The following is a 27,357-nucleotide window of genomic DNA, read 5'->3' on the forward strand; positions in this document are numbered from 1 at the left end:
AGGCAGTGACTGATGCCCAAATGCTTGAACGGCCTACATTGCTCCTCTCATCCACCCATATTCTCTCTGGCTTCTACTGACATTCACTCCTCCTCCTCCTCCTCCTCCACCCCTCCTGGCTCTCACTCCACTGCAGGATGATAACACAAGAATCGTGCACCACAATGTGAAATAATCCCAAGATGATCCATCCGTCAGAGACGTCCCTGACAGACAAATAACGCCCGCTCTTCCCTTCCTTCACCCGAGACCACACACAGCTGTCTCGATGCTTGATGGAGGGAGAAAACAAAATCAGAACAAACAAAACGAGAGTTGTAGAGCTTTGGTGTAATTACAACAATGACAGTGGATAAAGGCTTGAAGACATGTGTCCTCATGTGAACCTGGTGAGGTTGTAAATGCTGTTTTGGCTCTACACGAGTGTTGAAACAAAAATCACCACCCTGACAAGAGGGTTTAGAAGCCAAAACAAAGGGTTCAAGGTGAAGTCCAGGAGACACCTTGTTGTTCATCAAATGATTCAAGGTAATTAAGACATCATTTGATAACTACCAGGAACAGAGCTCTTGAACAAGACTCTCCTGAATCCTGAATTTCGGCAGGCTCCTCCCCTGCAGTGGAAAAGACTCAGTCAAGACATACCAGACATACCCCCCGGGCTGAGAGTGAACCGAAATTTGTTTTAAATTTAATTAAAGACAGACCACCTGTATATCACAAGCACTTTTGGAAATGAATGACTTTAAGTTTTTAACAGCCAAACAGTGAAAACAAACTGCAGTGAACTGGTATTTCACATGCCAATTACTGGTATACTACAGTGAAATAAATTTACTTTTAATAACTCAGCATTATAGTGAGGTCATGCTAGGGAGAAGTCTCAAGACAAATGGCTATGTTTTGTCACAGAATTTTCATGAATGAAATGCAGCTCTCACAACCAGCATGATCTGATAGGGCGTTTCCAAGGCAACCAACAGTAAACGTAGATGTTAACATGGGGGATGTGATTATCCTAAAAGGCCCCTTTGATGCCAAATATTTTTCAATGGGTGCGCTGATCACCAATTTTTTGGCCGATACTTACAGAATTGCCGATTTTTTTGAAAAGCCCAACAGACCGATACCAATTTTTTCTCAACTAAATCACACACTAAATTCACTTCTTTTAGATTAAAAAACCTACTTAATAACAATAATACTCAACAACACTGTATAGAAAACATAGCACAGTTTAATAAGTAGCTTAAAAAGTAATTTCCCGTCATGTATACATATAAATAGCATCTTATTAAAATAAATAAATAATAAAAAATAGCTTATATTTGTCATATCAGCGCCGAGAACGGTCGCTACTTTCCTAATAATGAGGTCCAATAGTTTGAATAGCTGGAGGTTATGTTTTGCTTTTACGGCAGATCTAGACTTTACTAATGGGAGATAGAGCTAAATATGACTTTTAACACAACAAATAATGCCCACAATCATTGGCAAAAAAATACAAAATGATCAGGAGAGGTCTGCACTCAGTGTTTCTAGTTCTTTTTCTTTTTAGAGCCGATGTATTTCTTGGCATGTGGTTGCCTACCAGACAAAAACAGATGATAAAGACACATTTTAACAATCAAAACACAGCACACTGTTTCAGATCTGGCGCTCCACGAGTTCCACGTTGAGTTCAAGAAACGCAGAAAATGTGGACTTGATTTAGTTTTGAATCATTAAGCTTCCACGTCTTGAGAGATATTGTTTAGCCTGAATGTGCTAAAACGTAGCAGCCTGGCTGGAATGTTTGGAAGATGGTGGCGGTGTAACTGTGACAGCTATCGCTCCAGCGAGCCATTACTTCTATTTTACCACAACAGCACCCGAGATTTTCCTGCTTCAATCATCTGTTTTTCACTGCTGACTTAGCAATATCGAGACCACATCAATCAAGTGGCAGGGCTTTTCTCTAACCGTTGACTTCCCAAAGGGGCGCCCACATAACTGTGCTCCATCTCCCTCCGCTGCTATTGTTAAGAAAATAATGTTTCCCTTCAGCTACCTAATGTGGTACAGGCGAGTAAACAACTAGCGTTTTCCACTTAATGGGGAAAAGATGCGGGTAAATACGAGCTTCCTCCGCCTCTACATTGGACAGCGGCAGGCTTGTGGTATTGGACTTGAATGAATACGACAGGGTTTTTGGTACGACGCAGGATTCATGTGGGTTTTCATAATAAGCAGTTTGGCTAATTTTGTTTTGCCGTTTTGGCACACAGCAAATGAAGTGTACGTGACATTTGAGTGTCATGCGCTTGCTGTGGAAATGGTGCTTAGTTTAAAACAATAGGAAGGTTGAGCCTGTTAAACATGTATATGAGCAAAGAGATGAGGATCAGCACCTCTAAATCCGAGGCCATGGACGGATTTCTCTCTATGCGTGAGGAATGAGATGATAAATAAATACTTCAGTGTACTTGAAATGAGAAAAATCATCTTCATATTTATTACTTATAATCCACCAACGAATACGAAAAACACCCAAATTCGAGCCTGAGAATATTTATACAAATTGGACCCAAAATATTGGTTTAAAGCCAGTTTAACCTGAGGGCCCAGACGAGCAGCGAGATAAAGGTACTGGCTGTCTCTCACGCAAACTTACAATTTTGAAATAATCTCAGGGTAGAAATGGCATAATGATTCCTGCAGGAGCTTTTATCCCGTCGGAAGCAGACATGCCTGGACCCGCCTCTTTGTTAAGGAGCCAGCTGCGAGCTGAAAACCAGATAGCGAGTCGATTTGTAGAGATTTAAACGGACCTGCCGAGGGAAAATCCATCTGAGACCAGAGAGGAGCCCTCTGAAGTCTGACACAGATTTATGGAGGGGTCCTTTTGAAGAAGAGCAAAATATGAAACCCCTTTATCTTCCCTATGAATCACCTCCCCAGTCGCTCTTGGACAACTCGGAGCAATAACTACCTTTGATGGTCAGGTGGACACGACGGCCGGATAGATAGCGCGACAGGTTTATGATGAAATACAGGATTTTTTATGAGCTTTTATGCCTCATACACAAAGTCTTGTTCATCTGGACATGTACTTCCAATCATTAGATCAATGGCAAATGTTGTATAAGGATGAGAAATCTTTCCAAAATATAATTTTTCATATTTAATAACTATATGACGATGGTTATTCATGTCAAACACACCTTTACACTCATTTTAAGAGCAAATTCTCTTTAATGCTGGCTTTTTTAGTTGGCTGTATTGGTGTCCTTTATTTATTTATTTTAACTGTAACTTTTAATCTTTTTGGATGATCAGATGATCGATTTTCGAACTGTTTTTATACATTCTGTTCCTTTCTTCATCACTTTTTTAAGTCTTGTATAAGTCATACCTTGCAATAATATGGACTTTTAAAATTATAACTGGTTTATACATTCACGAAAATTTGATTTTATTGAAAATATTTTGTCATTTTTATGAAACATTTTTGTAACTTACTTTTTGTGGTCAAATTTGTTTTCTATTTGGAGATCTTTCTGGTCATATTCTATTCTTGCTTAAGACTTTATATAATATTTTAAGTAAACTAAATTACTTTCTCTGTGTGTTTCTTTTCTCATTACCTTTTTAAAAATATTTTTTGTACGTCCCAGAATTATGTGTACTTAAAAAATATATTATTTACGTATTTCTTTCACTTAAAACAGATGGAATTTTTTTGACATTTTAATTACAATCTTTTTTAAACTGACTTTTTATTTTAAATTTTGTGCTCAAAAATCTTGGGAGAGCTTTCTTTTCTTCAACACATGGTCCACCTCTATTCCGACTCTGACTACTGACATCATGACTTGACTATTACTAATGTTAAAAAGGTCGTGAATAAAAAATAAAAGAGTGTCACTCATTTCTTCGACTCACTATGAGACGACATGCAGCACAGCAAAACCTCCTGACCACACTGAAACTCAATGGTCTGTGGAGCTCCATGTCATCAGTTCCAGTCATGTGTTTGGATTTTGATCAGCTCACAAAACACATTTCATTACCTCTAAACAAGGAACCACACTTTAGTCAACATAGCTTGCATTGATTTGTCCCTTCATTTCTGCTGGTCCGAATCCAAAGTCCTCCTTGCTAGCTTGTGTACACCCAATTGATTTCACGCCTCTGATTTCTGTTCTGTAAACCTGTTCAAACCTGTCACGATTCCACATTTCTCCTCCTCCGACAGATTTCCTCACAACTGCCGAGTCCTTTATACCCAAGTAAACAAGGATGTGTAACTCATGGTGTTGTGATCAGCTTTTTTTGTGCCAGTGGAAGCGTAAGTCTTGACTCAAACTGACACGTCATAGTTTGTCGTCGACAAGCCCAATGAGGTCATTGTGTCTGCGGCGTGAAAACTAATTCAGTGACTCACTCTGGGAAAACAATGGAGCAGTATTGAATACTGATTTACTTAATGTTCATTTGTCTCTCTATCCAATCCGTGATATTCCTTCTCACTAAGCCACTAAATCTTTTTACATACTAAATATTCAGTTCAAGGATTAAAAAATTTAATCTTGTTTAATGCCACAGCAGAAGTAACTTGCGATTAATCTTAAACACATTTTTATCTGTTCATTTAAAAAAAATTGTCATTTAAAGGAAGATTTTATCAACCTAAGAGTTTGATTCGCGGTCAACTGTGCTTTGTGCAATTTAATTTTTTAAAAAAATGTAATCTATTGAGAGCCCAACTATTTATTATACACTTTCTCTGATATTTGATTTTCATGGACTTCTTAAAAATGAATGTGAACATTGTCTTTGAATTCAGTGCATGACTTTTTCAATTACTTTGCCAAACGACAGAAGAAGAGTGTGTTGTGTAAAACACATGTCAGAAGTGGGATTCGAACCCACGCCTCCAGTTGGAGACCAGAAGTCCCTTTGCTGAGGAAGGTTAGAACCTTGAGTCTGGCGCCTTAGACCGCTCGGCCATCCTGACACTGCAAGTGTGGTGCACTGACTCAAACTCTGTGGTACTTGCTTAAGAACAAGTTTGGAGTCACACAACAACCAACCTAGTTTTTGGATGGTGATATGTTATGGCAATAAGTGTTAAGTCGAGCGGCACAAAGAGAGAGCAAACCTCCACCCAGCAGCCCCACATTATTTCATCGATACATTTATTTACCTTTGTCCGAATGTAAAATATCATGTGTCAGAAGTGGGATTCGGATCCACGCCTCATGTTGGGAATATGTCTATCAGAAGCTTGTGAAGGTGAATGAAATTTGCAGTGATGATGCAATACACGAAGACGAATAACAAGCAAGAAAAATGCCATGTCAGAAGTGGGATTCGAACCCACGCCCCCAGTCGGAGACCAGAAGTCCCTTTGCTGAGGAAGGTTACAACCTTGAGTCTGGCGCCTTAGACCGCTCGGCCATCCTGACACTCATAAAGTCTATAGAGATAACATGCTATTTAACAGTAATCCTCTTTCCCCGGTTTATTTTTTTTATAACATTTGTTGGCGTGAATTTCTTTTGGTGATGTGACCATTTTTTAATATAGTGCAGGTCATCACCAAATTTATAGCTCATCAATCGACTTTAAACCGGCCAGGGTTTGTTTTTTTTTTTCAAATATACAAAATTTTATTTTATTGAGTTACTTCTTTACTTTTTGAAAAAACAAATTGCATGAAAAGGTTTCTCGTTTCTTTGTCAGCAAGCTAGCTAACTTCACTCAACAACAAAGTTCACATCCACTTTGTTGAGCTGTATTGTTTTCACCATTTCCGACCCTAACTCTTGTTAAAAACAGATAAATAAATCAAGTGTTGTTGGCTGCTAATAGTTAGCATCACTAGCTGGTGTACATGACACACAACAACACGTTTCAAAATGACTTTCTTGGAGGTAAACACAGTGGCTGTGGTTAGTACCTTACTGTTTAACCCATACACAAATTACTTTGGAAAAAAATGTTGAAGAATGTGGGTTCGACGACAAATCTTACTGCGCAACAATGGCGTGTAGAAGAAGCGTCTTCTTTGATGAGAACCAACACAAACGACAGTGAAGTCGCGCTTCACCGTTTGAATGGCGCCCTCTCCCCCCGGCCATCTTCGCTGTCCCCTCCCTCTCAGCGGCAGCTGAAGGCGGGCATGGGCCCCCGTCTGCTCGCGTCAGAGGCAGCCTCCGTATTTAAACCTGAATGGAGAGGGGAGGAAAGTTTTGTCAGCTGGGACAGTGTTGCCTAGCAGCTTGGCGGAGCCCTTTGGATACTTCACGTCTGTTTTCTCAGCCGAGGAGCTGCGGATATTTCCCGCTTCACACCGCCTGTCAGCAACCTGTTGCCCGCTGTCGTCATGCCCAACACGCCGCACACCGTCACGCTGCTCGGCCCTTCTCCCTGGGGGTTTCGTCTGGTCGGGGGACGGGATTTCAGCGCCCCGTTGAGCATCTCCAGGGTGGGTAAAAACTTACCTTTCACAAACCGCCGGTTCGTGTCGCAGTCCAGCCTCACAACAAAAACTTTCCAGGGATTTTCTGTGACGTCTTTGTAGATCGGTAAAAGTCGATGTGTCAGAAGTGGGATTCGAACCCACGCCTCCAGTCGGAGACCAGAAGTCCCGGTGGTGAGGAAGGTTTCAACCTTGAGTCTGGCGCCTTAGACCGCTCGGCCATCCTGACACTGCAAGTGTGGCTCATTGATGATCACTCCGTAGTAGTTCGAGATAGAGACCTCGTTTAGTAATCATCAACCGAGTTTTTGGATGGTGATATGTTTTCTAGTGAACAACAAGTGTACAGTCGAGCGAACCTCTGCCAGGCAGCCCCGCATTCATTTCATTGAAGTAATTATTTACCATTGTCCGGATTTAAAGCATCAGTGATGGAAGAAAAAGGGAAAAACTGAAAGTAATTCAATGACTCACCTTGTGAAAAACAATGGAGCAGTGTTGACAAAGGAAAGGAAAACTGTGATGGTCCACTCCATTTTTATATAACGGATTTACTATAAGAACATAATAACAGACCTACTATTTATTATACTTTTTCTCTGATATTTGATGTCTATGGACCTTTTAAAAATGTGTGAACATTTCCTTTGAAATCACTTCATGATGATTTACTTCTCCAATGGAGGGATGTGTTGATTTTAGAGTAAAATATGTGTCAGAAGTGGGATTCGAACCCACGTCTCCAGTTGGAGACCAGAAGTCCCTTTGCTGAGGAAGGTTTGCACCTTGAGTCTGGCGCCTTAGACCGCTCGGCCATCCTGACACTGCAAGTGTGGTGCAGTGACTCAAACTCTGTAGTACTTGCTTAAGAACTAGTTTGGAGTCGCACAACAACCAACCTAGTTTTTGGATGGTGATATGTTTGGCAATAAGTGTTAAGTCGAGCGGCACCCGGACACAGCAAACCTCCACCCAGCAGCCCCACATTATATCACTGATAAATTAATTTACCTTTGTCTGAATTTAAAATATCATGTGTCAGAAGTGGGATTCGAACCCACGCCTCCAGTTGGAGACCAGAAGTCCCTTTGCTGAGGAAGGTTAGAACCTTGAGTCTGGCGCCTTAGACCGCTCGGCCATCCTGACACTGCAAGTGCGGCCCATTGACTCAAACTCTGTGGTCCTTGCTTAAGAACAAGTTTGGAGTCACACAACAACCAACCTAGTTTTTGGATGGTGATATGTTATGGCAATAAGTGTTAAGTCGAGCGGCACAAAGAGAGCAAACCTCCACCCAGCAGCCCCACATTATTTCATCGATACATTTATTTACCTTTGTCCGAATGTAAAAAATCATGTGTCAGAAGTGGGATTCGGACCCACGCCTCATGTTGGGAATATGTCTATCAGAAGCTTGTGAAGGTGAATGAAATTTGCAGTGATGATGCAATACACAAAGACGCATAACAAGCAAGAAAAATGCCATGTCAGAAGTGGGATTCGAACCCACGCCTCCAATCGGAGACCAGAAGTCCCTTTGCTGAGGAAGGTTTGCACCTTGAGTCTGGCGCCTTAGACCGCTCGGCCATCCTGACACTGCAGGTTTAAAGCTCTGGCTGTCATTCTTCCAATAGTTTTCTGAGGACCGGTTGAACTTCAAACTCTGATTATTTAATATTTGTAATTGTTTCGATTTCTTATTTTTTGAAGCTGATTTACAGACAGTATTTGTCTGCATTGCATTAAAGTTTTTAGGTCCTTGCTCAGAAGTCAGTGTGTGAAACAATAGCCAATATGATTCGCTGGTTTTCTTCACCACATGCTGGTTTAAAATCCGAGCTTTGAAGGTTACAACAAAGTCAACTGAATTCCAATCAGGCAAAAGAGCATTGTCAGAAGTGGGATTCGAACCCACGCCTCCAGTTGGAGACCAGAAGTCCCTTTGCTGAGGAAGGTTTGAACCTTGAGTCTGGCGCCTTAGACCGCTCGGCCATCCTGACACTGACACTTAGTTGCTCTCTGGTCTGGTCAGGCTGATGACGATGCGCACAAACCATGTGTCCTTATGAAAGTGAGGAGAAGTCGGATTCGAAACCATGCCCCCTTTTTGGGACCAGGAGATTTAGACGTTAACTTGTGAAAAGTAAAGCTGAGCTTTTTTTCAACTTCATCTAATAGTGTGTTTGTTGAAGTGAGGGAGGAGAGTGGGTGTCAAAATCAATCACCCCTGCACTAGAACATCTCTCCTAACCAGGTGCTATGGTGAACCTTAGTGACCCTCCAAATTTGGGTCAGGAGTCGAGGCGCGGGCAGTGTAACTGGCAGTAGCCGATGGTCGATCCCTGCCGGGGTAAACGCTCGTGGCCTTTTGCTGAAAACGCCTGAGGAGGGTGGAGGGAGAGGAACATTTGTTTTTCATCAGCGCTCCTCTCTGCTGCTGAAGGATTCCAGGTGTCTCCTCAGCTGGATCACAACCCCAAACGGGGCCCTTTAACGGCAGAGCTTCAGACTGGAGGTGCAATTTCTGGATTTTATGGCTGCAATTACCGACTTGGAGAGGAGGACATCTTGTTGAGGTCGCTCTCTGAGCAAGGTTCAGGACCAAAGGCTTCATTGCCGGACGCTATGAAGGGATTCAAACTTCATAAAGCACCTTGGGAAATCAGCATAACTGAATTTAGAATGTTTTCATTTTGTCATTCAGTCAATTAAAGAATTTTACAGTTGTTTTCCAAACTGATGGGAGTCATTATTATTATTAAAACATTCACTAAAAAGTTAAAGTTAAGTTAAAAAAAGTTTTTACAAATACAGAAAGCAATATGATATTTTCTAAATATTTTTTTTTAAATATAAAAAAAATATTTATGGAGGTATTTTGATTATATAATAAGATAATAATATTGAAAAATAAGGGTAATATAATCAGAATAAAGAAGAATTAATTGATCGAAAATTGATTTCAAATCAATGAATCTAAAATATATTCAGGAACATTTCTGTGAAAATCATTCTCTATTTCTTCATACTTTGTGCTGTCTTGCCTCTGAGGCTATATGACCGTTCAGAGCTGCTGTTTGTTTGGCTGGTGGTGAGTCAGCAGAAGCTTGTCCCCATGAGGACTTAACCTGCTCACCTTTCTTTGGATGTTTTCCTGGAACTGTTGGCAGGATGAAGCCGCCAGGAAATGCTGCAGCATCACTCAAAATGTGACCATAGAAAGATATTCAGGCTTCCCACCGTTCTGGAGGATAGAAGCCAAGAGACGCTGTCAAGTGTTTTGGCTTCAGCCATAAATTTAACTCCGGTCTAGTAAACATATGTTGCATGTTAATATCTTTATATTTTAAAATCTCAGTGAGGTTATTTTCATTTCATTACATTTGTATATTTTCATTTCTATTTTATAGCTTCTAAATATCCACAATTATATATTTTAAAATGTTTCCTAGTCACAAATTAACACATTTCTGTCCTTCACTGTTCAAACAAAAGATCGATGTGATGAAACACCTGCACTTGGACGCGGAGGTTGTTTCTTTCTCCATGGTATTTATGACTCTGCTGTTTCCACAGAACGTTGTAAATACCGCTAAGCCAGGTCTGATGGCGGCAGCTGGTTCTTTGCTCTAGGTGATAATGTTCCAGGATCAGCCCATCAGTTCCCTGCCAGCTTTTTAGGACTCGGACCCGTTTATGATGTCTGGAAGTGTTTGTTCTGATGCCGCCCCAGTGCTGGCGGGTTGTTGAAGGGGCTGGTGGAACATTTTTCAGGACTCTAATGATGAAATTAGGACCAGTGTGAGAGACCCTTTTAACCTGTCCGTGATGGGCCTCGCTTTTGTTGCCAATTGATACACTAATATGAAAAAGACTTGTTGGACTCGGAAGTTAGTAGGTGAGAAAACATCTTCTTAAGCATGGATGTCCAACTGGAAACTGGGAAGTGAAATTTAAGCTCGACTTGGACAGGACTTGGACTTGTTCAACAAGAAACCAGGCCAGTTTGATCTTGATGAACCTTATAAGCCTGAGATTGACTTGACGATAAAGAAAAACTGAGAAGACTTGTAAAAAGAGGAAGACACTTGGTGAACCTAGCTGTGTGAAAAGACCAAAATGGATTTAGCTGACTCAACCTGGGAATCTGATGAGTTGATCTAGACTTAATTAAATTAAATGGGAAAGACTGAATCAAATCAGTATGAAAACAAGTCATAAAAATATTAGATGAACAGGTAAAAACAGGAAGTCGAGACTAACTCACAGTCTGGGTAAACAAGTCAGAACAACGCTTGTCAAACCTGGAGGTCTTTTATAGACTTGGTTAACATTGATGTCCAATAAAGACCCGGTAAACCAAGGACTCTGCATAAAACTAGATAAACTACTCAGTCCAATATATAGTTGTACATTTTAGAACTCTGACATTTTAGTCTTGTCCAGTCAAAAATCCGGGCTCCATTCTCACTTCTGGAGGTCAGTCAGGGACTTACAACCACCCATGTAGGTGTCAGACACTCCGACTTTAAAAGTCCATTTAGCAACTGCAGCGGTATTTCGGGAGGACGTGTGGAATATAACAGTTATGGCAGAAGGTGACGCAGGACACTTGTCAGTTCTGCCAATCAAGAAACACTTCTCAGCCTGACGCTAGACAAATAATGACTCACTGACTCTCACACCTTCAGTCTGACCTGGTGGCCTTCACTCGCTTGTTTTGTTTTTAATTCAGTTCAGTAATTCAGCAGTGGGAACCTCTCACAGGAAATGCTGCCAGACAAAGGCGAAAAAAAAACACAGTTTCACAGTTTAGTAAGCTAAACTAAGAGTTAGGAAGCTGCTTTTCTATGGTTTCTGTTTCATTTTGAGACTGAAAGTTCCACAAATTCTGGAACATAACATGAAGCAAATCTGAACCCATCTGACCGAGTCACTGTGAGTCAAAGAAAGCTATACAATACTGTACAAGAATGTTGTATGTTGATCTCGGACCTGGAAAAGTTGGCAGGACACAAGTCGGACTTGTTAACCCACTGAATAATTTTGGTGTGATTCCAGGATAAAGTGATTCTATTCAATATACAATAGGTTTGTGAGTTGCTGACTCCGACCACCTAACCTGAAACAAGAGCATACTAAGATGAAGACAATGACTTTAAGGGCCTGAGTACAAGTGGAGACCAAGACTAAAGAGGGCGTTAGACTAGTCCTCAGACCAAGACCATCCTCTTGTATCGGTTTCAACCCGGTGTAGTGTTAGAGGATCTCGACCTTGGATGTGTATGTATGATACATGTCCCGATACAGGAGCAGTGATACGCTACATTGTGATATATTGTGATACTACTGATACTGTAAGACAATGTCACGCCATCGGGTGTTGCGATATTTCAGCAAATATATGTCCAATATTACACAATCAAGTATCGTAATATTTGACTGATTCAAATGGGTAACAAGTCCATGTGGAGAGAAACCGTTAATAGGCAAGTGGTGGATTCAAAATAATTCCGATGCCTGTGCTTTCTCATCTCGCTTTAGTTACATGGGTGGAAATTATGTAATCCGCTTATGATGGTCTCAGTCCCGCTGTTGCTTCAGGAATTTGCGGAATGTGCTTCTCGCACAATTCTTTATTTCTTACAAAATTCTTCTTATCACAGTGAGTAAATGCTGAAGAGAAGCGGCTCAAGTTCCAATGAACCCGATGTTCTCCGTGGCCTCTAATCTCCCAGCGTACGTCCGTCCTTCCCCTCGCCGCATGCCACTGGCAGGACATGTGACCAAAAGCCTCTTGGGTTGTTTCTCTGACACGGCTGCTTATAATTTTCAGCTCGCCGCGGCCCTGTGGCGTGGCATCTCCCCTTTCCCCCCTCCAGGCTAGAATTAGACGCTGTGACCTGCTTCACTGCGAAAAGCAAAAGATAACAGATGGTACTCTTGAAGTATTTCCTGCTGTCAGAGGTGATGAGGTGTTCTTGAGCCAGGAGGCAGGAAGAAGGATGCTAGCCTTTGAGTGACGGCTGAGCGCCAGTATTTGTCAGGTGATCGACTACGACGTTGTAGTGACACTTTGTTAGGACTCACCACTCTTTCACAGTCCAAGTTTTCATACCCAATGTTGTTGCCCTACATTTTTTTGTCTATATGATATCACTAACTGCAATGGTGGAAGCAGCGTTGCAACGCTCCAATAACACACACAGGAGGCGCGAATTAGTGAACATGTGACTAGCATAGCAAAGGTAGGGGCCCATTAGCAAATGAACCCACAGTTCACCACCGGAATCAAGGCACTTCCACATTTCCAACCAACCCTTTGAATTACGTTTGTCTGTTTTCTGTGAACAAACGCTAGGTTTCGACGACCACGAGGAGGTTGCTGAGTTTCGTCTTGAGTTCGTATTGTCACAGACCGTGTACTTCCTGTTATATTTTGGGTTATGAGTCGGTGAGTAAGAATGAGACTGAGATGTAGCTAACATCTGTGTCAGGTGTCAGCTAACAAAAGAGCTACTGAAGCTCTCTTGTTTCTATTTCCAACAAGATCAACATGTGTTGCCACTGAAACAACAACTTTTTGGGGGGGGATCTTGAGAAGGTGGGTAGTTGTTTTTGTCTCAGTAAGGCCAGCCACTAGCACGCTGTCACGCCGACACACGTCAATAACACATGCTTTTACATATATATATGTATACTGTTTATTTAACCATCAGTCAGTGAGTGCTTTTGTTTACAACACATTTGTGTTCAAATGTAGCCATTAACACAACTGTGCTAGCAAGCAAAAGCTAACGTTAGCTTAAATGCAACATGGATAAAGCATCCTGAAGACAAGGCTACGCAACTTGTGAGTCTTTGTGTGTCAGGACGGTTTTTATTCGACTCAACCCACCAGATATTTAAATTGAAGTCAATTGTTTTCGTTGAGCCCAAGAATTATGATGAAAAATGATACTTCATGTACCTCCCACCTCAGATCTACCACTTAATTCTCACTTCTCAGTGTTGGCAGATCCTTTTGTTTGACTGTTAAATACTCACCAGTAGAGCCTCACACCCTTGACTACACATAATGGCTCCACAAAGGCGTAATCAAGGTCATAACCGTGGCTCCTATCGGTGAGCAAACAAAGGCATTTGACACATTGCCAGGAATTATTCTAACTGTATCCGAGATGCTTGACTGCTCCCACCCAGAGAGAGAGTGTGTCCGTGTGGAATGCGGCAGGATGAAATATTCGACAGGGGTCACAGCGAACAGTGGCAGGTTCTCTTTGTGAGAGTTGACAAATACCGCTGATGGTTCAAAAGACATGGGGAAGTGACGGTTGTTTGGTATCTGTTTGCTTTTCAGTGGGCCCGTGTGCTTCTTTTCAAAAGAATGGCTCAATGACTGAACGCATTTTCCTTAAACCTCCCTTGAGGGCGAGATCTCGGGCCAAGATAGAACCCATTAACTGTTGGAGTGGACAGGAATGTCTCAGGGAATGTTATATGGTCGTGATTAAGACGAGTTTCTGCTCTCGCGTATGCCTTTCTTTGGTCTGTTTTTTTTTAGTTTTAGGTTTTATCCAATAAGATGAGTTTAGAAACCGAGTTAAGTAGCTTATATCTATAGAGCGGGAGATTTATTCCGTCAGACAGGGAGTGTGTCATGGTGGAAAAGCATGTAAAGGTGTCCAATTCAAAAGGTCTATCATGAGGGCGTCCCTTACTGTTCATTTGTAAGTTCAGTCACGTACCGTTGTTCTTCACTTATCCTCATCATGGTTGGTTTTATCGGAGATTTCTTGACAATCACTCTTCAGCCACGTACTACAGTGCGAAAAAGTGCACAAAAAATGAACGGTGCAGGCTGGAGGCTCACAGTAGCACGAGATAAACAAAGAAAACATTGTCAGTAATGGCACTCAGCAACAGAAAACACTGGCAGATGCAAATTCAAGGGCACAGAGGAGCGGACAATTGGAGATGTGGGGTCTTATAGTGTGTTCAGGGGCGCCGGGCTCCTCAAGATGCTGGTGGTCAATTGATTCGCGTGCCAAAATATTGAACAGGAACAGGAAATGAAACTACAAAATAGGACGTAACAAACAGAACTAGCGATGGCATCATTTTCTATTTACATTTCTCTACTGGGGCTCTCAGTAGAAGGAAGTGACATCAGAAGTTCATCAGGGTTGGAGCTTCACTGAACTACAGTCTGCTGCTGAACCATAGTGAGCACACAGTCACTCCACTAGTCTGAAATAGGGTCTAGATTCAAGTTTGCTCTTTGTTGTTTGACTAAGCTAAGAGAGCCACTCCACTACTCTTCCAGTGTCCCAATCATTTTTCATTCAGAGAAACCATCGAAACCACACTCCAGCTGACCTTCACGGTCCTGCAGGTCCGCATGTTGACTCTGCAAGTTGTCATTTTCTAACCGACCTCTCTGTTAGTAATTAACTTGTCGTCACTGATGCCGATGTTCAGTACATGCTTACAGCATGCCGCCTCCACAGTCCACGATGACTTTCACGACAAATAGCTTTAACTCTTGCAGAGTCCATAAACTCCACATCTGCCGCTTTGAATTTTGTTATTGCATAAAATGCATTTCAACACAAGGCGGAGACATGATAATGGAATCGGAATCATGCTCCATTTGAAACAAAAGTATCCGTCATGTACTGTCCTGGTCTTGTCCTTAGATGACGCACCCTCACTTAATCATATTTTGGCAAACTAGATCAGTCACAAAATTGTAGTTTGAGGATGCAATACTGGGAAAACACCAGCTTATGTTGATGCAGAAAACAATTGCTTTAACATTATGTATGTTATGTATTTAGAATTGTCGTGTCCAGGCTGTGTAAGTAACTGCTATGTAGCATTTCAGTACTTAAAAATAAACAGTTATACATCACTCAACATAGTAGAAGGAGAGTTGCATTTCCACACAGACAAGAATACACGTCCCCACACAGTGACCCCGAGTGTCACCGTGACACTGTGCATACTGCTGTGTGAATGTTTGTGATTCATTCAGTTTGTGGCCTGATCCCTGTGTGTTTAAGCTTGTGTGTGTGCTTTGGGACAACCTGAACTTTGGTCCACTCTGACACAACACAGGACACAAATCCAAGACTCACATGCGCCGAAGGGAGGTGGCGCTAAATGACGTAGTTAAACTCCCACTCCCAGCCGAGCATGTGAGCACAAGCTAACCAGGGTCAGATAGATTTCAGCGTGGCATATAGTTGTTTGTTCTGCTGTACATAAATCAGTTGTCCTGTTGGGTAACAAGGATTTGGACAGTGGGAAGGGGGAAAGGGCTTTTCTGAATGCAGATAGCATGCAATGTCGAAAAATAAGAATTGTTTTCGCTGTAACATTTGGTAACGTAAGGTAAATTACTTATTATATAACGTAAGGTAAATTACTATTATATACCACCAAGTAGTGGGACAGACTGGGGGGCCCCTCACCATCGCCTAATGTGGCCCTTTGGGGGAATAAATTGCAGCCAAAATGCCTCCGTGTCAGGAACGAGAGGTGACGGTCTGAGGCTGTAAATTAGGAATTCCACATCTGAAACGCACGACTCGGCTGTTAGCGCTCGATGGAGCGTGAACTTGCACTCTACTCCGGAGTCGCCCTCTCTCTTTGGTCCGGCTCTGGACCGGAGATAACAATACCATCGTGGAGTTGTAATTCGTCTGGGCTTAGATTACTACTATCTGCCCAAAAAAAATCTGTGTTATTACCGAACCCCAGCTCTCTCATTCAGCTGTCGAGGTAACTGACTGTAGAAAACACTGAGGCGTCAGGCAGCGCTGCTCCAGATGAAGATGAATGAGTCCAAAGAGGGGCTCCACTTAAAAACCTGTGACAGGATCAAGATTAATCGCGGACGCTTGACATGCGTGTAGATGATAAAATGATATATAATCTTAAATCTTCTGCTCAACATGTTGTTCTGGAGACAGGCAGACTCTGTCTTCAAGTGAATGGAATGATTGAGAGGTGGCACACACCTCTTCTGCATTCACTCAACCTTAAAGCTCTAATCTCTAAATGATTCCCCTTTTTTTCCAAATCCAACTGTCTCCATCAACTGTTTCCAGCTGTTTCAACCCTTCTGGCAAAAATTGACTTGTCAAAGCCAGACGAGGTTTGCTCACAAAATAAATCTCTGATTGGCACATGAAAACAATAATCTGATCATGTGGAAATGACTCCCAGGTGGAAAAATATGTTCTGTTATATTCTAAATTTACATATCTGTTCAGAACCGTCACTTAAACTCTCTATATGTTTGGACGGCGGAGTCTCTTGACTGGAAGGAACCAGAGAGTATTTATTTTGACAAGCTAGAATTATTAGCATTTTGCTTTTTTTGTTCTTCTAAAGAAAATATACTGAAAATTGACAACAACGACGCATGACAAAAACCCACATTATTAAGAACTAAGTCGATACGAGGTGCTTGTGTTGCCGACCAATCGAGGTCGTGCAAGTGAGTTGCACAAGATAGAGAATGACTGGAATCGTAATTGAATTGTTGTAGTTGTTTAATGTGTTTTAGTGGAACACTGCTGTCATAAATATCTCTGAAAAGGCCGTCTGTGATGGGTGAAACGCTCTTCGTCTTCAGGAATCAATTGACCTTTCGCTCTGGCATTTCCCACTCCATGACCATGAAACTGTGCCGCTGAAAGAGCGACCCATTGTCTGTCAACGTCAGCTCTCTCCTCCTTGGTGGAAGTTTGACTCGAGCTCTTTGCTTTGCGTGTGCTTCCAGGTGAACCCAGGCAGCAAGGCCGCTCAAGGGGACCTGTGCCCGGGCGACATCATCCTGGCGATCAACGGCGACACCACCGAGACCATGACGCATATGGAGGCTCAGAACCGGATCAAGAATTGTACCAGGCAGCTGGCGCTCAGCATCTGCAGGTATGGCCTCGCTGTTTCCTTACATTACATTACTCTAGGTGTTGTCACAATCATGCGAACGTAAAACAATGTAGAACACAGACCAATCCTGTGGGGGGCGATGTAATGTTCCGGAAACTAGCGAAGAAGAACATGCTCCTTTAGCGAAACCATTCGAACATGGAAAATAGAGTTGCTAGAGGACAGACGATAAGGATGAGCTGATATTAAGTGTCGCTGACTACAAATGAAGACAGCTCTCCTGTGGGGGGCGCCAGCGGACTTTAGGGGAGGAGCAACATAATACTCATGTAAAAACAAACAAAGCCACTTATACAAAAATGCGTATTTAAAATGATGTTATAAACATTCACAGACGCGAAAATGTGTTTTAAAGAAAAATATCTGAGCCGAGTGTTTCCGCTAAATGTTTGTGGCGTGCCACCACAGGTTAAACAAGAGCCACCGCGCCTCAGAAAAGCGTTGGAATCTCAAGTGATCAAATGCATTAAAACCAAGCTGAAACAATGAATCATGGAGGTGGGCCTGATTATGGTGGTTTTCAGCCTGTTTTTAACGCCAAAAAAATCATAACTAAATGACAGGATTTATGTTCATTGACTGTGAAATTCAGGTTTCGGGGGGTTGTTTTGGAGAAGGGTTAGGGGGCCTGGTTCTGTCACGGTTTCAAAAAATCATAGAGAAAAAGCTGTGAGCACATTGCTTAAAATGATGTGTGTGTACTTACGAACATGTTAAATATGTGAAAAAAAAGAACGTAAAAACCTATCTTACGTCGGCATGGATCGTAATGGTAGTAAGGTGGGGGTGCTTTTGAGTCCTCTTGGGGGACACCCACTATCCCACGCTGAGACGAGCCAACTCTAGATTACTCTGAATTAGCTAGCGTCATTACGCTGGCGAAGACTTTATCTCATTATAAATGAAAACCCTTTTCACTTAAACGTGCCTTGATAGCTCCGTGATGTAGCTGGAAATTTGTTTTCATGTGAGGATCTCTTGACTAATGAGTGTTAAGGACATGTAACCAGAACATAATTGCATAATTGCATGATGTAGGAGAAAGTTTATTGAAAGAATCACTCAGTTGCAGATTAGTCACTTTCCGCCTCGCTCTGAAGGCCTGAGTCAGAGCTGATGGAAACCATACGGCTTCAGCCCTTTCTTAAGCTCGCAGCTGGTTTGCCCGACTTGGCAGCGCCGCGCGAGCTTCATCACATGTTTGAACGGTCCTCTCCTTCTCTGTAGCGCGTTTGTCAAGCTCAATAACGCTTAAACGGCCAGTGGTGACCTTTCGGGACGTTCTGCTGAGGTTACTGTCGTGTGTTCAAATGAGCTGGAAAATCATTCCGCACTTTTCGGTCTGTCATTATTTCTGACCAAGAGGGAAAAAAGAGAGGGAAAAAAAAACCTTCCTGTATTTCTGTGGGAGTTTTTTATTTTTGAAGAGGAGCTGAAAAGTGCTGAGCTCATCTGGCAGCGGGTGAATTGAGGGTGAACTCTTGAGGCTTCATTTTGGAGCCTCCAACGGATCCTTTTAGGGCAGCAGACGTCGCAGCGTCACTCCCACGGACGGGCGAGCAGATGCGTTACTGAAAAGTCACAAAGCGAGAACCGAATTAATGTCTTAATTTAACAACGTCCTCTGAGACGTCGTTTGGTGAAGTGGATTTCCCATGAAGAACCTCAGTGTAAGCATTTTGACTGGAGCTCACAGAGACGGATGGAAGCTAAAATAGCACTTGTGTGTCTCACTGGATACTTTTGATACCAAAATTGGCTACAAAAAGTGGAGATGTGCATTTGAAATACCTCTTTCTGAAAACCTCTGTCCATCCATTGTTGACCCAAGGTCGGGTAAGTAACAAGGCCGATCTCCTCAGCTCTCCTGGGTCTGCCCTTTAGTTGGACTCAAGGCATCTCACTCATGGAACCTCAACTACTCTCAATCGTAGCAGCATTTGAACCTCCCACAAAAGGCTAGGAGATTATACCGGTTAATAGGCACCATCCGACCTAGTGTTTAGGCCTAACATCACACTGAATGTAACCTCGATGTTGAAACCAGGATTGTCGATGTCCTGTTCTGTTGTGGCTGCTATTGGGCAAATGTAGCTTAACCATTTGGCTTAGCACTTTGTTCAGTGTCCTCATGAGTGGAGGTCCTACACCAATCCATCTGTCAATCTCATGCTCCATCCTTCCCTCACTCGTGAGCAAGCTCCAAAGACACACACATCGACTTGTAAACCAAGATATTTGCCCTCTTGCCTAGGTTTCCAGTTCAACCAAAGGGTGGAATTGTTTATGAAATAACATTTGAACGGAGCCAACTGTGCAAAAAAAAGAAAGTTATATTCTGAAGTTGGTGATGAAAAGACAATTCCTATATGAATAGCCAAAACAGGATCATGAAGCTGGGCGCGGGATGGAGGGCACCTCAAACTGACTGCATTGTTTAAAGCCTAAAATGGAGACAGGGCCAAAGAACGAAAGTCTTAATTCCAAAATAATTATATTTTCTTATACTTTGCTTCTTCAAAAAACATGGCATCTTTGTTTAAACTACAATAATTGTTAGCTTACTTTCCCCAGTGTTAGCTTGGTTCCCACTATTACATGTTTAATTACCATGTTTATAAAGTCTTCCAGACGAAGCAGCTCGGGAGGGAAAGTGCCAGATATGGAAGAATAATGATATTTATTCAAAGGCTGTGAAAGAAAATAACTGGCTGCTTGAGATGCAACACGCCGAGGTTGCTCCAAAGATAACATGCCTGGATTAAAGGAGTGTTCAAAAGTAAATGTTAAGCGTTTTTCAGGTTTAACACTTCTCAAGACAAGATAGCAGTGTGGATTTGGGGGTCGAGCAGGGAAAACATGGGGAGCTGGGTGACTGCTTTTGATGTATTTAGGAGCAAAATTTGGTGACAAAACTATATGAAAATCACATGACTGAAGTCACCAGCTCGGAACCCTCCAAAAAAAAACCTTTTTCTCTTCAGTTCAATTTGGGGAAAAAGCCAGATTTGCACGTGAACATGTGTTTTATCTATAGTTCACAGCCCCCCCACCCTGAAAAAAGAAGAAGTAAAGCAGACACAGTCTCTCCCTGATTAGGTCTAATTATACAACACATTCAGCTGGTGGTTTGCAGCGGTTCAATTACATGGTTCATTTCCTAAAGAAAATAAGGCGCATTCAAAACCTTTACCGGCACGCACAGTGTTCCTCTCTGGTCATGTGACGATTTGAAGTCAACATAAAGTCCACCAAGAAGTTAAACTGAGAGAAAAAAGTATTTTAAAATAAGATAAATGATGAAGAGGGGACGTAGATTTAGTTGACAAAAGCAATTCTTTAAAATGTCACTGCTGAGGAATGTAATTCTTCCCTCCTACTTTGCTCATAAACTGACTTCCCTATCAAAAATCCAACCACCAATTTGCTTTTTTATGCATTGGTGAAAGATGCTACAAAACCTGGTTGAAGTTCCCTTTTTGCTTTGGTTTCCTCCCACAAAAATGTCTCAATAATGATTTTTTTTGTGAAGCATGAGGCTCAGGCTGCTGGCCTTCGATCCATATTGATATCCGTGTCAGCAATCTGGAGTCGTAAGTAAGTTACCTAGTTACGAAGATTATCACTATTGTTTTGTTCAGCCTTCTACCCATCAAAGCGGCAAAGCAGGAATAGCAGGCATGAACTTTATAAATCTTTTATCGAGTCACTCTGCTATGAACATACCGGTAAATAATATGTTGTTTGACTATACAATACACGGGTGACGTCAATGAAGACAATGGCAGACCTAAAGAAAAGCCAGTCCCTCGCACACTCAGCCATAAAATAGTCGCATCACCATGTCAAAGAGGGAGAAACGAGAAACCTGTAATTTCGTCTTGCTGCCGATGGATAAATATGAGTCTACGCGTCTGCTGGGAGCCGAAATTACAGTCCGCCGCCTGCATCTGAGCTCGAGGTCGTGTGTGGAGTGTAACAATATTTCTTTGTAATGTCTCCACATTTATTACTTTTTACAACCCAGGTTCTTCATAATCCCGACTTGGGGCATTTTTAAGAGCACTTTGTTACATGGGGACTTTTTTTGCTGAGGTTTCCCGGGAGGCTCGTGAAAACTAAATAATAAGTAGGCTTCGGAAATGTGGGTCACCAGATGGAGTTGTTTGTGAGGTAGTTTCAGATATCATCCTGGTGGTGGTTTAATTTACGTGTGGCTTGTTCACCCGTCTGCTGCTTTCATGGCAATCTGAAAAGCTTTTTCCGCCTCTGACGAAGGTCGGTCATGAAGGCAGAAATCTATGCCAAGCGGTCCACAACAAGAGCCTCCTGCAGCTCTCGGGACAAACAATCCCAGGACATAGTGTCATCGGGAAAACAACTAAATTGAAATTGTGACCAAAAACCCAATACTTCCTCCCTCGTGAATGTCTCAGCGTAAAAAATGAGGACCAGTACCACACGCTCTCATGCCTGAATCCCGCTATTTACTTGGTCTTCCTTTGCAGTCCCTCAGGAAAGACCTTGGCTCCAGTCGGTATGCTGCGAGCCAATCCAGAAGCAACTCATCTTGAGTCTCTGTCATGAATTGTCAGCCAGAGCAACATTAGAACCACTACTCAGGGTGGGTCTCACAAGGGGCCTGGCCACTGAAGAAAATTCTAACCATCACATCCTGCCACAGACTCCTCTACGGAGTCTACCCCAAACTGTTTAGCCAGTGGCATTGAGGAGGTCTTCCTCTTTCCAACAATGTCTCATGTTGAGGTTAGCGGTGGCTCATTTTGACTGTTCACAATGCAAAGCATGATACCCATGTTGAGTCGCGGATGGTGGTCCAGAAACGCTTCCTCGACCAATTCATTGAAATGAGTGTGAAATGAGATCCAAATCGACACAAACACAATACAAATCTTCCGGATTTAGCTTTGTGTCTGTGTTAAATATTGAGCTCACCCTCTCAGTCGCCATGCTGCCAAGGGCACCGCCACAGCTCTCCGGAGACCCACCCAGCTCTTTAAAATGGGCACTGTGGTTATTACTTGCATGGAGTTTGAGTAGCAAAATCGTGGAATAACTTGTTCCCTTAATGGTTTGTATTTTTATTTTGGCAGCTGAAAAAAAAACGCTCTGGCTCTGTAGGGACACTGATCCTTGGCCATGTGACTTGGAGAAGCCAAAGCGAATGATTGGATTACAAAGAAAAGACTATTAAAAGCAAAAGGAATCGATTAAAAAACTTGCAGAAGCAACAGTTTTCATTTTTCCATCGGCCTGCTGGCAGAGAGGAAGCAGATCGTGGGTGCACTGTGAGGACAAACACTCTAGTTTCTCCTGTCACAGATAATTAAACAAAGCTGTGTCGTCTTTGTACACACACTGTCCATTTGGACGACCACAAGGCCGCACAGAACCAGAGAGTGTCATGTAAAGCTTGTGCATTTCCAGATCCAAACATCACGAGACATGAACCAGCTGTGCGGGGAGCAATATTTCCCTTCTATTTCTGAAATATTTTCCATCTTCAACCTCTCGTACGCCCATCGCCACTCTTTCTCAGATATGCTTTGCAGCGGATGGAAAAATTAACCTGAAGGATTTAAAGTGTATGTTTCGGTCTTGTACCACTGAGCCCGGTCTAGATCCAGGACACGCCGTTGCTAGGTCGTGGAAGGGAATGGATGGCTCATTGGAGGATTGTCTGTGCCAGTGTTAATAAAACTAGGGAAAATTAACTTGAATCATTTTGCTCAATTGTCATAAATCTGATATTTGTGGTGCTTTTAACAGTTTTAGATGTTTTGAGCATATTCATTGACGCGTACAACTGTTGGCAGGGTTCTTCCCATGCTGGGATTTTGACCTTCTATGCCAAAATGTCCCTCCTTGTCCACTGCCAACCAGTGTGACTCGCAATGTCAGCTTACTCTGGACTCCTTCTTTTGAATGTAGACTGGTAGGAGGACTATTAAGGCCCTACATTGCGCTCTATCGGCCCTCCACTACCGTCGTGAAATTCAAAAGCCCCCCCAAACACTCCATGCCGAGACATTCTTTACGCTGAGAAAAAACCCTGGGGGAACCTTGGTCTGGATAGGTGAAATGTTGACTGATGATATCAGCTGATGCTCTGACATTGGTGCCAGCCACATTTACAATCCTGTTCGTTTGGTTGTTGGTTCAGGACTTCTCCAACCGACTGTCTGAGTAGCTCTGCCAAGGATGAAACCATGACTAAGAGAACTCAGGAAGTCTGGAAAAGGAGTGTGGCAAAAGGGTAGGTGGGTTGCGAAGGAGTGTTTATCTGTGGTGAGCACCAGGGGCGTTTAATGATGGAGATGCTCGCCGTAATAACACTGTATATCTGAACTCAAGTTCAAGTTCCAGACACTTCAGCAGAGATTTTATTTGGCACAATGCTATTATGATGTTAGAGTCATAGCAACACAGCAGACGTTCATAGATGCCAAATGTCACGTCAGCATTTACCCTGCTGTCTTGCTATTTTTTAGTTTCAAGACTCACAGCTGCGGAATCATGTCGACGGATCACCGACTCAAACGTCGCAGATCCAGCTGCAGCGGACACAAAAACCGACTGACACATACACAGCCCCACTGGCTTCGCCGTCATCCTTTCATGATCTCCCTAGGTCTCTTTTTTGTGGTCAGAGCTTCAGTGAAGCCTCAAAGCCTGTGTTATTGAAAACTCCCACCCCACCTCCATCATACATTCATCTTGTCATCACCTAGACGCAGTTTATTTCCACGAAACCCCCTCAGGTTTTCTGAAGAGGCCATTACGACTCTGGAAAAAGAAAGACTGTCTCCGTTTACTCACAGAAGAGAAGCCATTTAACCTCTTCTCATCTTTCAGAAGCAGCACAGAAGCCGTCATACGTGATAGATACCGGAGGTGCGGGACTCTTGCTGAACCCTGAAATGCTCCGTGATTCGCCACATCTTAATTTGAGGGATAATGGTTTTCAGTCGTCAGTCTTTCACTTCATCCCAGTCAGGGTGATCGTGTTCGTCCAAAGAAAACCCATCCTCTGTTTGAAAAAGCAGATCTCAGCAACAGGGAAATTAGAGCTGGCAGTGAGGCGGGATCCGGCAGGGGAAAATATGACCAACGGGAAACATTTGGGAAGTTCTCCTGATGATGTGACGTTTTATCTTTTCGTACTTGTCATATAGAGTTTGCAGTCGTCCCTGGGCTTTGGACGACTTGTGACAGCAGCAGCTTGGAGTCAGTCATAAACGTAACCCTGATATTCTCGAAGGAGTCACAGCATATCAAATATTGTTTTCAATTGAACTATACTTGACATTATTTCTATTCAGATAACTGATCCTCAGCAAATGACCTCGCCTTACATCACTGAGTCTGCAGTCCATCTGCTTCCTCAGAGATGTGCTCTCTACGGTGCTCTGCCTCATTGAATGTGTGGTTTGCACCGATTGACTTACGGAGGACTCACAACAAACACCGTCACGGTCGGCGTCGTGCTAAGCGGTGACTCACACCAGAGGCAGTTATTGGCCCGCATCAGTCTCAGGGCTCTATTTATTGGATATTTTCAGTGGCACTTCAACACATCTTTCCATTCCCATGCACATCTCCATGAATATGGACGGCCGATAAATTCCATGTTTCAGCCCTGCTGTTCCCAAATGTCAACTCCATTATGTCACGCTGACCTTTCGCTCTGCTCAAAAGGCTATTTGTGCATGAAGTCAGACGGATAAATTGGCAGGGATTGTTGGGGAGGAATATCAGCCTACGCGGTAGCTGTTCATCCACCAGACAGTCGGCGCCTCATAAAAGAGTCCTTGATAGCCCCACTTCCATCAGATGACTCTGAAGATTTGTCCAAACTCCACCAACGCTGCGGCGGCTGTGATGGATGACCTCAACTTTGGTGTTTCGTCCAAAAGCCAAAAGAATTTCACTGGTCTTTCTGAACAGCGTCAGCCAGGGGACGCGCAAATACTCCCAGCTTGTCCTTTAGATATTCCCATATGTCAACCTGAGGTCACTCAGCAGGAGAACTGGATACGCTTCTGAATAATGACTCGCTCTGGGCAAACCTCATGCTCTTCAAAGCCCCAGAAACCGAGATGATACTGTTGGGAAACTACTTCAGCTTCTGACTGCTGTGGAATTGCACTTGACTTTTTTGAGCGAAAGATGTCGCAACAGTGGCAATGAACGCCACTTTGAGACAGCATCAATCATAGCATCAACCCATGAGGCAACAGGCCACTCTCGTTTTCTTCCCATTCATCCCGTAAAAAGGGTTCAAGCTCATCACAAGGTCAAAAGGTGGGAACACCTCTGGGTGTATACTGTTTAGAGAGCCAGCCACCAGAAGCTCTGGGACTTGCTTGGAGTGACTAGAACATTGTTGATAGGAGACTTGAGCCATGTGACAAATTCTGTAACTTTCTTCAAGCTACTGTCATGTGATTGCTGCTTGGACTTTCTATATTCATTTTGTCTGTTGGGTATAACATCAATTCCATCGGCGTGTTCTCTCCCTCAGGCCTGGACCAGGAGACAGAGTGTGGTCGCCCACTGTCAGCGATGATGGCAAGATCAGTCCATTCACAGAACCAGACTCACAGGTATGCTGCATTTAAACACTTTTCACTGCATAAACCGATATGTGTTCCTGAACTAGCAGTTACACTATGGTCTTCAGCAGGTGTTATATATCTTATCTTATATGTCTTTATATTGAAAAACTCTCTCAAGAAAGATGCCAAGGCTTGACTGGGTAAACCTATGATGACATAGCTGAGCCTGGGAGCCACACCAAAAGCGGTTGCGGTGGAGGTGATTTATGGTGAGCAATTTTACGTGAGGAAGCGAGAGATGCGCCATTGATATTGATGACGTAAAAAAAGTGAAGCAGCACTCTTTGCGAGGGTTGGCATACTCATTATGTTTTTAAGTTAAACTCCAATCAGTGTCTCCCAGGAGTGCTTTATTTTGAAGTTTTGCTGGCAGCACTTTTACATCTGTTGACTGCTTTCCTGCTTGAACGATCATATCAACTGCAACTTGACCAAAATCCACCAGGAAAAAACAGAACTTAATCTTGTTTCAAGCAGCGACTCGGCTGCTTTGCTCATTTGGTGTATTTCTTCTGTGTATTTGTATTCGTTCTAGTTCACCCTTGACAAGTAGCTAAACATTCTGAACATTATCCTGCCTCTGTAGGTCTGTTAGCTTCAGAAGGATACAAGTTGAAGAGGTTGAGTCAAAGGATAGTGGTCTCTCGTGGTAAGATGCTATCAACCTTCTAAAACCAACAACACCGACAGGCCAGTTAAACCGTTCTTCCTGAAAAGTGACAGCCCATCAGATTATTCAAATATCACCCGCATCTGAAGATGGTAGTCTGATAGTGTTGCAAACCGCAGCAGCCACGAGAGCAGATTTTGCCACTTGTTTGTTGCCTGAAAGTGCAGTTTCCTGGTTGTGACGGCTGACGTTGTAAACAGCAGCCATAGAAACAGACACAACATGATAACCCCGTCATTCATATGATCAGAATGGAGATAAAGCTCACCACTGTTCCTGTCTAAAATAGTGACCTGATTGTTCTCTCACTGTGGGAGCTGCCAGAAGTATATTAAGAGCTTAATGACCTCAAGCAGATCCTCTCCCCCAAAGTTTTCCGGTACTGGCAGACGAGCAGGTTTCTGTGTTTGTGTGCGTACTGTGGGTATGCAGACCTTTGGACTGGCATGGACAAAACAATGAGGATATTGTTGCTCTGATATGTGAGAGCTGTCCATTTGTCACGTATTTTCTTCTTGCTGGTGAGGAGTTTGGACAGATCCGTGTGTGTAAAGTGAAATCCATCCATCCAGGCGTCGATGTGTGCTGAAGTGAAGAAGCCGCACATCTGTGTTTGT

At 42.9% G+C, this 27,357-nt stretch overlaps 2 protein-coding genes and 7 non-coding genes across 13 annotated transcripts in view; 1 reads left to right on the top strand and 8 right to left on the bottom strand.

Annotated features, from left to right (window-relative positions):
• Positions 1-6,634, bottom strand: part of p4ha2 (procollagen-proline, 2-oxoglutarate 4-dioxygenase (proline 4-hydroxylase), alpha polypeptide 2) — a 35,417-nt gene extending 28,783 nt beyond the window's left edge. For 2 of the 5 annotated variants that reach the window (XM_053847061.1, XM_053847066.1), the window contains exons 1-3: positions 6,489-6,634; positions 6,293-6,427; positions 6,095-6,212 (exon numbers count right to left, since the gene is read on the bottom strand). In XM_053847061.1, the coding sequence (XP_053703036.1) occupies positions 6,095-6,125 (31 nt within the window). In that variant the 5' untranslated portion in view covers positions 6,126-6,212; positions 6,293-6,427; positions 6,489-6,634. Of the gene's footprint in view, positions 1-555; positions 609-6,018; positions 6,213-6,292; positions 6,440-6,488 lie in introns of those variants that run through there. The other 3 variants (XM_053847062.1, XM_053847064.1, XM_053847065.1) reach the window with 3 other exon arrangements.
• trnal-caa (transfer RNA leucine (anticodon CAA)) lies at positions 4,890-4,999 on the bottom strand. Its single transcript has 2 exons — positions 4,962-4,999; positions 4,890-4,935 (listed from the first exon to the last, which is right to left on the bottom strand). It is a non-coding gene; the product is annotated as a tRNA-Leu (tRNA).
• Positions 5,341-5,450, bottom strand: trnal-caa (transfer RNA leucine (anticodon CAA)). Its single transcript has 2 exons — positions 5,413-5,450; positions 5,341-5,386 (listed from the first exon to the last, which is right to left on the bottom strand). It is a non-coding gene; the product is annotated as a tRNA-Leu (tRNA).
• Positions 6,199-27,357, top strand: part of pdlim4 (PDZ and LIM domain 4) — a 36,442-nt gene continuing 15,283 nt past the window's right edge. The window contains exons 1-3 of the mRNA XM_053847067.1: positions 6,199-6,472; positions 17,259-17,410; positions 25,977-26,058. Of these exons, the coding sequence (XP_053703042.1) occupies positions 6,371-6,472; positions 17,259-17,410; positions 25,977-26,058 (336 nt within the window). The 5' untranslated portion in view covers positions 6,199-6,370. The remainder of the gene's footprint in view (positions 6,473-17,258; positions 17,411-25,976; positions 26,059-27,357) is intronic.
• trnal-caa (transfer RNA leucine (anticodon CAA)) lies at positions 6,586-6,695 on the bottom strand. Its single transcript has 2 exons — positions 6,658-6,695; positions 6,586-6,631 (listed from the first exon to the last, which is right to left on the bottom strand). It is a non-coding gene; the product is annotated as a tRNA-Leu (tRNA).
• Positions 7,180-7,289, bottom strand: trnal-caa (transfer RNA leucine (anticodon CAA)). Its single transcript has 2 exons — positions 7,252-7,289; positions 7,180-7,225 (listed from the first exon to the last, which is right to left on the bottom strand). It is a non-coding gene; the product is annotated as a tRNA-Leu (tRNA).
• Positions 7,503-7,612, bottom strand: trnal-caa (transfer RNA leucine (anticodon CAA)). Its single transcript has 2 exons — positions 7,575-7,612; positions 7,503-7,548 (listed from the first exon to the last, which is right to left on the bottom strand). It is a non-coding gene; the product is annotated as a tRNA-Leu (tRNA).
• Positions 7,952-8,061, bottom strand: trnal-caa (transfer RNA leucine (anticodon CAA)). The gene is made up of 2 exons: positions 8,024-8,061; positions 7,952-7,997 (listed from the first exon to the last, which is right to left on the bottom strand). It is a non-coding gene; the product is annotated as a tRNA-Leu (tRNA).
• On the bottom strand, positions 8,357-8,466 carry trnal-caa (transfer RNA leucine (anticodon CAA)). Its single transcript has 2 exons — positions 8,429-8,466; positions 8,357-8,402 (listed from the first exon to the last, which is right to left on the bottom strand). It is a non-coding gene; the product is annotated as a tRNA-Leu (tRNA).

This window comes from Synchiropus splendidus, chromosome 17, assembly GCF_027744825.2.
Source record: "Synchiropus splendidus isolate RoL2022-P1 chromosome 17, RoL_Sspl_1.0, whole genome shotgun sequence".
Classification (NCBI taxonomy): Eukaryota; Metazoa; Chordata; class Actinopteri; order Syngnathiformes; family Callionymidae; genus Synchiropus; species Synchiropus splendidus.